Raw genomic sequence first — 10,229 nt, 5'->3', positions numbered from 1 at the left:
CTTGCTCCCATTCCCAGTTGCTGGCAGCCATGCCAGGCAGCCTCCATAGCCCAGAGCCAGGGGCTCTGTCTGGGTGGAGGATGGAACCCTGGGTTCACTGATGCAAGGGGAAGGAGCACCAGCTGAGGCCAAGGCAGGGTCTCCTCTAGTGTCCCCACCACTCAGTCAGCAACCACTCCCAGCTTCTCAGAGCACACACCCCAAACACACATGAACTGGCCTAGGAATTGGCCTGCAAGCTGCCTGCAAAGTGCTTACCTTGTTTGCAGTTGTTGGTAACCTGGGGAGTCTCCTTTTATGCCCTGTTGGGACTCAACTGGCTCTGCCCCCTCATTAGGGCTTTTGGCAGGCCCAGGCAGCAATCACTTAGCAGTCAGCAATCACTCTCAGCTTCTCAGAGCACATGCCTCAAACACACACAGTCTACCAAATAAACACTCAGGAAACCAAAGGCACAGGCAGCTGGATCACTTACCTTCCTGGGCAGGATTTGGTTCCTGGCTTCTCTCCTCCTTCCTCCACTTGCCCCTAGCAACTGCCAGCAAACTGCTTACCCTGTTTGCAGTCCCTGTTTGGTGCCTGCCTGGTCACTGGCTTTACTAAGTGGATTGAATTTTTAATGTATTTGAATAAATTTAACTTCAAAATGAAAAATCGCTCAGTGATTGTTTCTAGAGAAAAATTTTGATGGTCAGAAAAATAATTTGTTTTCCATCTTTCATCTTCATTATTTCTTGTAGCATAGTTGGAATTAGTTTTGATTTCAATTTTATTTTAACTGGGGGGAGCTGGAAAAACAACAGCTGAGCTTCACATAAAAGAAAATAACTTTTGTCGTTTATTTTTAGGTTACAAGTGATCTTTGCAAAATTTGATGAAGTGAGAAACTCTGGAAATATGTTGATTAGTACCAGTGGTGAGTAAGCAAGACTATCTATTGTTATTAAAAATGGCAGGTGACTAACTCTCATTTAAATTGTGCTTAATTTTTATTTACTTGGTGGAATTACTGACATTTCCAAAGTGAGGCTTGGGTTGACTACTCTAGAAATATGTTTGTGCGCTACGCTATAATATTAAGTTTTGATGTTGATATGTTGCTATAAACATTGTTTTCTTGTCTTTTGAAATTTAGTATGCCTGATTGCTGCACTATTTTGACATATTTCCATACCCAAAATGTCTTGTAATAATGGCAGTTGCACTTTCTTTAAGCAGTTTGCATCACTGTACCAGTGCGCAAACTGTTGCAGCTCCATTGATGTATCATATTTACTCAATTATAAAACAACTCCCCCAATAACTAGATTCTGTGTATGGAAAATTTATAAATTTGTTAACATTTTCCAGGTATAGCATCTAATTAGCAGAGCTTTGTCTTGAATTTGTCCCCCTCCCACTGCTACAGCAGGGAAAATATGAGGGGTCAGGTAGCCCCTTTGTCCCCTCCCCCTGGACTTCTAACCCCCATTACTGTCAGACCTTGCTTTCCCTGAACACATGGAAGTGAGGAGCAAATATGAAAAAACTGACCTTGAAATAAATATAGTTGTAGCAATTTGCATATAGTACCCATATACTTCATTCATCCAGAAGTGATGCATGGTACCATTTCTTTAAACTGCTGCAAGTTTTAGCATAGGTACTATGTAAACATACACGTAAGTAGCACTTGGCTATCTACTTATATAATACAAACTATGAATATTAGTCCAAAGCCAAAAGGCCCATTATTTACCATATAGTTCATTGGGATGGGCCCCAGCATTGTTGATAGCATTTTAAGCCATGTGAACCCATGGCTTAGCATTGCTCAGTATATGTCTGTACTCCAGACACCCCCACAAAGAATCTATTTGCTAATTACCCCCCACCCACTCATGACTGAAACAAGGTGTTTTTGTCATGAGTCCTGGGATCCTCCAAAATTTACATGCGGTTGAGGCATAGGGCATCTCGGTCTGGCTTTACCTCATGGAGGGCAAGGCCACACTAACAGTTTGCAACAGGCTGAGAGAGGGGGTAACAGAGGGATTCTGGGTGAACTGTTTGGGGCCCTGTTTGGTGATGTTTGCCTAGTATTTAAGGTTGGTAGAGAAGCAGGACTCGTTGGAAATGGGGAAGAAAGATGCAGCTTAGCTGTGGGAGTGACAAGGAAGTAAAAATGGGGCGTGACCCAGTGTAGTGGCTCACCATGACTTGACAAAGAGTTGATGCTGAGGGGGATTGTGCTCTACCATACACTTTTTATTCAGGTGGGTTATACTGACTTATCTTTTTGCAGGTTGCCATCAGCATGTTTGCACAATATGGCCTGTGTGCTTTATGGTCATGCTCAGTGTTGGCTATATTTTAATCAGCTTCATAGTTGGTTTCCATTGATGAGCACATGCTGCTTTTTAACAGCAGTTCAAAGATAGGCAGTGTATTTATATACATCCTGTGAATGTAGGATGTCAGACTTTCCCTCCCATGCTGATTTGTGGAGGGATCTTGTCTTGGGATTCAAGTAAATATGGTAGTTGGTCTTCAAAATATCTTCTAAAACTTCAGAGTATTTTCTGCAGTCTTGAAGTTGTAATAAAGTGAGTTTAGATTGGATACCAGGAAAATTTTTCTTCACTATTGAAATAGTGGGGCAGTGGAATAGACTGGCTAAAGAAGCTGTGGACTCCACATCAGTAGCAGTGGTCAAGAATAGGTTGTACAGACATTGGTCAGGGATGGATCTAGGCAAGCTGTTCTCTCAATCTTTTTGCCTGGTGGTCCAGGTTGGTAGTGCCCAGTTTGTCCATTGGGCAGATCCAGCCAGTGTTCCTGATCCAGTGCCCAGGCAGGCACAGCGTGCAAAATCTAGCCATTTGGAAGAGAGTGGGGGGCCAGGCTGCACCCACTGCAGCCCTACAGGTTAAAGGAGCTTAACTTGGCCCTGTGATGGGAAGGGGGCTGTCGCAGGGCACTTAAGTGCCCTGCGCCTGAAATGGAAGCGACCCGGGAGAGACCCCTAGTGGTGAGAAGGGGGAGGCTCGGCTGCCAGTCACCAGGGCAGCACAGGTGCCGGTTGCCGGGGCAACCGCAGTTGGTCAGCTGACCGGAGGGGGCAGGGCCTGGCATATATAAAAGTGATCCCAGCTGAGGCCAGAGAGGCAATTCCCCACTTGCAGCCGAGGAGGAGGGAGCTCTGCTGGAGTAAGCAGAGCAGAGAAGCCTGATGGTCTGAGCAGCCTCTGCTTGACGGTACCGGGTGGCGGAAACCCTGGTAGGGATATGAATGATGGTTAGCCAGTTGGCTTAGAATTTATGTTGTAGCCCAGGAGCTTGAGTTTTCTGTTTTGTAGCTGTATAAGACCGGAGGACTGGGTGAGGTTATAAGGGGTTGGAGGAGGCCTCATGGGGCCTCCATGGTAGCATGGAGACCCCATGCCAGAGAGGGCGCAGCATTTTGGGGTGTATCGACCCCGGCTCCAGTGTGGGCTACGAGAGTGAGAGGAGCCCCAGTGCGGGTGGCAGCTGCAGGACAAGCCAGAGAGCGCCCGTGAGGGCATGGGCAACGGAGAAAGACGAGCCAGAGGACCCGTGAGGGCACGGGTGACTGTAGGACCCACGCATAGCCCCAGCGGCTATAGTACACAGTGTCATCGAAGGTAGGGCACAGACTGGGACATCTCAGGGCACCATGCCAGAGAGGGTAAAAAGGCAGCCTCCCTTTAACAATATCAACATCAAAGACGTGGCAGGAGAGATGGTGAGGGTGCATTGAAACCAATTTGGCACAGTAGGGGGCGCTAGGGGAGTTCACGGCCGCCCCTAGGTTGCGCCCTGCCACAGGGGCATCACCCAGCCCTGTGGGGGAAAGAGGCATGGCCAGGCCCCAGTTGGGCCCTGTTAGGAGGGAAGGAGGCATGGCCCAGTCCTGATCCAGAAGTGTGGGCGGGATGTGGCCTGGCCCAGCCCACCAAGTAGGACTTGGGGGTTTGGAATTGAGCAGGGAGGTCTATGGCCATATTATGGGTCACAATTCTCCCACTGCCAAACTTCCTGATCCATGGGAAGCTCTATGGCCAGAGGTTGAGCACCCCTGGTCTAGGCATAGCTATGCCTATATTCTCCTGTGGCTGTTTCCCATGCTTCTGGGCTTTCCTGATTTGTGCACCCCTCCCCCCACCCCTCTTCTACATGTCAGTGTGTTTTTAAACCTTCCTCAGAGGCATTGGTTATTGGCTACAGCCAAGGCTAGGGACTTTAACTGGGGTGTGCTATTGCTTCTGCTGGAACTTAAACACAGAGACTCCTGGGTAAAGTGTTTTTGCCCCTCTGCTCAGGGCCAGACATAACCAGATTTGCAGTCAGGAAGGAATTTTATTGTATAGTCAGATTGATACAGACTGGGGGTTTTTGCCTTGCTTTGTAGCAGGGGTGTGACCCTTTTCCTAGGATCTCTTGAGCATATACTAGCAACCTTTGCAGTAGGATGTTAGCTGTGGTGGTCCCCCTGCTTTATCTGTGTCCAGTTACAGTGTTATGTCTTGTGTTGTGTCAGGGTTGATTGTGTAGTTTTGTTAAGAGATTAGATAATGGATTTGTATAGGTTGGTTTGGATAGGAATGATTCTGCCTTGGACTAGATGATCTTGTGATGTTCCTTTTAGCCCTACTTCTCTGTAATTCTACGATACAATTAGGATGTTGCAATATATTTTAGTATTGTATGTGAAATTCCTTTTTATAAATATTTTTGGCTTTCTTTTGGAGTATGTCTCTTCCTAGTAATTAAACATGAATAAATATATCTACATATTTTTCTCAAATGAAAATTCATTTAGTGATTTTAAATAATTGTGGCAACATTTTGAAAGCTACTGTTAGAAACCTCCATCTTTTAGAATTTTTAAATTTCAAAATAAGACTCTCATTTTTCACTACAGGAGAATATTTGCCCTATGGGTTTCTTTTGTGGGGCATGGTTTTTTGGGGTGTTTTTTTTGGAACTTTAAGCATTGGTGCATTTTACTGAAACAATTTGTTATATAGTGATTTCCATCTACAAGTTCCCTGCTGCATCTTTAGTGTATAGTATATTGTAATAGTGAAGAATCAGAAACCTTACTCTATTAATTAACAAATTACTTTTGTATGTTAAGTGAAAACAATTTGTAAAACTCAGCAATACAACTAATATATATTGTATCAGTGATTTTTAATATGATTGCTTTTATGTAGTTTTCATCATGTATTCATTTTTTGTCTTTGTTGTAAACAAATCCTGACATTTTATAGGGTTTTCCATCTTTTTCTTTGTAATTATGACGCATTCTGTTTTTCTACAGTTGATACTTAAACCCTTCTTCTCGCTCTCACTAACAGTTTTTTTTTATCTAAAATTCCTTGCAGTTTCTTTTCTGAATCAGCTATTAAGACTGCATCATCATCATAACACAAGTTGTTCAAATTCTGTCTGCCAGTGATCAGCCATGATAAATCCTCAATCTCCCTCAGTATTGTCTCACAGTTCAAGTTGAAAGAGTCAGGTGAAAAAACAGTTTTTGCCTTATGCCTTTCAATTTGGATTAAATCAGTTCGCTTTCTGCTGCGGTTTGATCCCAATAGAGGTTTCTTAAAATTCTCAAGTTTTTACTATCCGTATCCAGTTCTTCCAGTATTTTCATTAACTCCTAATGCTTGACTCTATCAAAAGTTTTGGTATAATTAGTGTTCCGCATTTTCATTTTTTTCCAATTTTTACCAGTTAAATTCTCTCTTTTTTTTTTTTATAAATATATTTTTTATTGAAGTTATTTGGTTTTTACTGATTCCTGTGTTTTTCAGTTCACTCAATTTTACTGGGTACAGTAAAATCCCTGTTAACCGGTACAAGTGGGGAATGGCTGGAGGGTGCCAGTAAACTATAAGTGCCGGTTACCTGAGGCGCACAGGTTTCTGGTGGGGCAGGGGGGAGGGGCATTCTGGCACCTGCCACACAGGGGCCAGGGGAGGGTGGCTGGAGCCATTGCCTGGGGGTACAGAGGGGGTGGGAGGGGCTGTGGGAATCCTGAGGGGGGGAGGGGGCTATGGGAATCGCTCCTGTGTCCGGCAGGTCCCAGCTGCATCCCAGCAGCTCCTGCTGCAGCCCTGCCTTTGGAGCTGAGAGGAGAGCCCAGCCCTGCTCCCTGTGGCGGGTGCTGCACCCAGATGCTCCTCATGGGCTCACAGGGCTGGAGCTGTTGCCCGGGGTGTGTGGCTCCCGGCTCTGACCCTGGGTGGGGAGGGAGGAATCGGTGCTGGTGCCAGGGTCTGGATCAGGATCAGGTCCCGTCCCCCCCCATGTCTGGCCACGTGCCACTCCCCCCAGCCCTTGGGTTGTGCCATGCTGCGGTGCAGGCAGGTGGTGTTGGCTGCTCCTGGGGCCGTTGCAGCAGGGGCTGGGGTGAGCAGGGGCAAGCTGTGTCACACTCTATCCCCCCCCAGCTGTGGAAGGAACTGTAAGTGGATGTGGGGCAGGAGGGTGCAACTTGTGCTGCTATGCACACCTTGGGAGGGCTGCAGGCTGGGGGGCTGTGCCAGGCTCTTCCCGGGGGGCACGTGCCCCCGGCTCTGCGCACTAAACGAGAGCAGGCTGCTGCTCAGTGCCACAGGCCCCACTCTGCAGCAGCAGCCTGCTCTTGCCCTGCATGCAGATCCAGGGGCATGCGCCCCTGGGAGGAACCCGGCACAGCCCACAGCACTCCTAGGGTGCACGTAGCAGCAAGCGCCGTTTCCCCCCCCCCCCGTCCCATCCCCACTGACAGTTTCGTCTGCTTTGCTCCTTGGTGCAGCTCCGGGAGCGGCTAACGGGCTGTGCCCCACCCCTTCCATAGTCCCAGTTTTACTTTGTCCCTCCACCACTGCTGCGGGAATGTATTATTATTTTCCTCAATTTAAACTGATTTCTTTTTCTTTTTTTCCTTTTTATCCTGATTTCAACCCATTTTTTATGTTTGGAAGATAAACCCTGAAAAATTCCCAGATTTTTTTTTTTAATAAAACCTGAAAATTTGGAACACTAGGTATAATCAATAAAATACAAGAAAAGGTCTTTCCTCATTTCTGTTGCCTCCTTGAGGGTGCCTCATGTCCAACTGAACCCCTTCTGGGAGAACATCCGCAAGACTGGGGGTAAAACCATCACCACCCAGGGTCTGGACTGATTTTGGTCCTGTGCCCCTTGGGAAACACAGGTCTAGTAGTCCTTGAGGGGTATTTGACCTGCTGCAAGAACTTGGGGTGCTTTCTTCAGTCTGAAGCACAAATAGTGGTCTCCTTTAGTCAGCCAAACCAAGGGGACCCCAAGGCATAATTTAGACTCTCTCCCTATAAGTCTCTCATGTTAGGTACAGAGGAGAACTTTATTGGTTACAAGTAGTAGGTTTGGAATAGGGTACAGGGTAGAGCAATATCAGAGGAAATACCTTAGAGCAAACAGTGAGATGGTAGCTTTTGATCACACATCTGAGTTACTGCAAGATAGATATCTAGTTAGATCTCAAATAGTGTACTCACAAGTATCATCCATAGGCAGGCAGAGATTCCCTCTGGAGGCAAGCTCATTGATCATAAGTTTCAAGAGAGATAGCAAGTTCCTTTGAGGGTCGTCTTTATGGTTGCTGCCCCTCCTCCTGGGCAGTATTTAGCTTACGTAGACCTTACGACCTCATTTACCCGATCCAGTGAAGGCCAGCAGTTGTTGGTTGCCAGCCAACCAATTTGAAATGCATCACTGGTTATGGGGTAGACTGGCTGGGTCTCTAGCTCCCTACCAGTCATGATGACATTGCTTAGAACAGTAGGGAGTTTAAGTCCTCCCACCCAGGTGTATGAGGCCAGTCACGTAGGCAGAGGGAGCAGGTTTCCCCCTCCCTCAGGAATGTATCCAGCTCAGGTTACAACTTGGGGTTACCTGAAGCCAGTGGGGCCATGGGTGTTTGCCCTCTACAGTGACCACAGTAACCAGATTGTCAGATTTGGTCATCAGCCTGATAGCAGAGTTTGGGAAGAAACAGAGATGGCATTCTGCTACAAGCCCCTGGGTAAGATTTCAATTGTTGAACTGCATTTCTGAATCTTCTTTTGATGGTGATGTAATCAGCTTGGTTTCTAATGTTATCTCCAGGACTTTTTCATATATAACTTCTTCTCGGGTGGTGTAGCAACCACGTGTTCATAATGACTTTATCATTTGCAACACACCAATGAATCTATTTCTCTCCTCTTTCATTTTTCTCTCCAAGTCCGCAAGGTCCAACAATATTATCTAGTTGTTTACAGCCAGCTTCTGCATTTAGATCTCCCATAGCTATGACCACTTCTTGAGGTTTGCATTGCTTTTTTACTTTATCAAGGTCTTCATTGAAACTATCAGTGTCTTCCCCTCTTTTAGGTGTTGGTACATTGATTTATATTATTGCAATGTTGAAAGCTTTAGCCTTTATTTTCACAAGCATCACCCTACTGGATATTGCCCAAAAACCATGCAAACGTTTTAAGGTTTCTTCATCTAAAATCCACCCAACTCCTCTTTCGTGCATTTGACCTCCTGAATAGATGATCTTCATGTCTTCTGAAACAATAATTCCAGGCTATTTCCAGCATGTTTCACCCAGACGTAGAATACTGATCTTTAATCTCTTCGTTTCATGCTTGACATTAACCACTGTCCCAATTTTCATAGATTGTTAGGGGCTGGAACGGACCTTGCAAATCATCTAGTCCAGTCCTCCTGCTCTAGGCAGGAAGACAACTGGGGTGAGGTGATCCCAGCGCGGTGACTGTCTTGTCTCCTCTTGAAAACCTCCAGGGTAGGTTATTCCACAGTCTGGACACCCTGACTGTGAAGGAGTTTTTCCTGGTATTAAGCCTGAAGTGGCCTTCCAGGAGTTTGTATGCATTGGTCCTGGTCTTCCTTGGGGGGTGCCCTAGTGAACAGTTGTTCACTGAGCTCCTGGTGCACTCCTCTGATATAGCAGTAAGCTGCTATCAAGTCCCCTCTCAACCTTCTCTTCTTTAGGCTAAAGAGGCCCAGGTTCCTCAGCCTGTCCTGGTATGGCTTGCCTTGCAAGTCCCTGATCATACAGGTGGTTCTTTTCTGGACCCTGTCAAGCTTTTCCATGTCTTTACTGAAGTGCCGCACCCAGGACTAGATGCAGTACTCCAACTGCAGTCTCACCAGTGCCGAGTACAGCGGGAGTATCACTTCTTTAGTTTTACACAAGATGCGTTGGTTGATGCATGCCAGTGCGTTGTTTGCTTTGCTGACTGCTGCCTCACTGACGGCTCATATTCATTTGATGGTCGATTGCTACCCCTAGGTCCCTTTCAGCTGTGGTGGAAGTCAGGCTGTCACCATTGAGCCTATTTGTATGTTGAGGGTTGTTTGCCCCCAGATGGAGAACCTTACATTTGGAAGTGTTAAACTTATCTGGTTCCAGTCTGCCCAACTCTCAAGACTGTCCAGGTCTGCCTGTATATGCAACATATCATCTGATGTGACCACACTGCCCCATAACTTGATGTAGTTCGCAGACCTGGCCAGCAAGCTTTTCACTTCTCTGTCCAAATCATTGATAAAGATGTTGAAAAGCACTGGTCCAAGCACAGATGTAGAGTTCTCACATTCCATGTTGTCACATTGACTGCTCTCAAGTGTGGACAGTAGCATGCTGACAGTCAGGAGTCACCTGTTGCACATGACTATCCATACCAGGTGAGGCATCCTCACCTTTTCTGTCAGAGACCCTCTTCACATTGTTGTGGGTTTTGTTTTTGTTTTTTTCTCAATTCTTGAAGATTATGCTTGGCAAAATACTGCAGTAGGTTGCCACTTCTTGTTGCAGGTTGCAGTGTTCGGCTAACTTGAGCAAGTCTCCTCTATTACTGTCCCAGTTGCACCAGGCATCTGCCAGATGAGATGGTCCGCTGTATTGCACCCCCATTGGCTTCAGTTGTAACCCTGGTAGGGCGAGGCTGATTGGTGCAATGCCTTGCCTAAGGGCAACCGAGAGACTGCAGTATGGTATTACTACCATAATAGTTAAAACTGTCCTGCTTCTGGATGCAGTTTAACACAGGCCTAGCCCTGCTTTTTTTTTTCTCTCTAGTAAGTGGGTATGGAGGGTGGGGGGATCAAAGCCAGGGGGACTGGGGCTGGCTTGGGGGCAGCAGAGCTAGGGTGGGGGGTGGGCAGCGTGGCCAGGCCAT

The 10,229-nt window shown here is 46.5% G+C and overlaps 1 protein-coding gene across 18 annotated transcripts in view; it reads left to right on the top strand.

Moving 5' to 3' along the window:
- CLASP2 (cytoplasmic linker associated protein 2) overlaps positions 1–10,229 on the top strand; it is a 276,414-nt gene that overhangs the window by 53,445 nt on the left and 212,740 nt on the right. For all 18 annotated transcript variants that reach the window (XM_019508951.1, XM_019508959.1, XM_019508941.1 and 15 more), the window contains one exon: positions 849–916. In XM_019508951.1, the coding sequence (XP_019364496.1) occupies positions 849–916 (68 nt within the window). The remainder of the gene's footprint in view (positions 1–848; positions 917–10,229) is intronic.

Source organism: Gavialis gangeticus, unplaced genomic scaffold (assembly GCF_001723915.1).
Source record: "Gavialis gangeticus isolate Ggan-Ray unplaced genomic scaffold, GavGan_comp1, whole genome shotgun sequence".
NCBI classification, from domain to species: Eukaryota; Metazoa; Chordata; order Crocodylia; family Gavialidae; genus Gavialis; species Gavialis gangeticus.
Note: the sequence above shows the minus strand (reverse complement) of the source record. Positions and strands in the feature narration are given on the sequence as shown.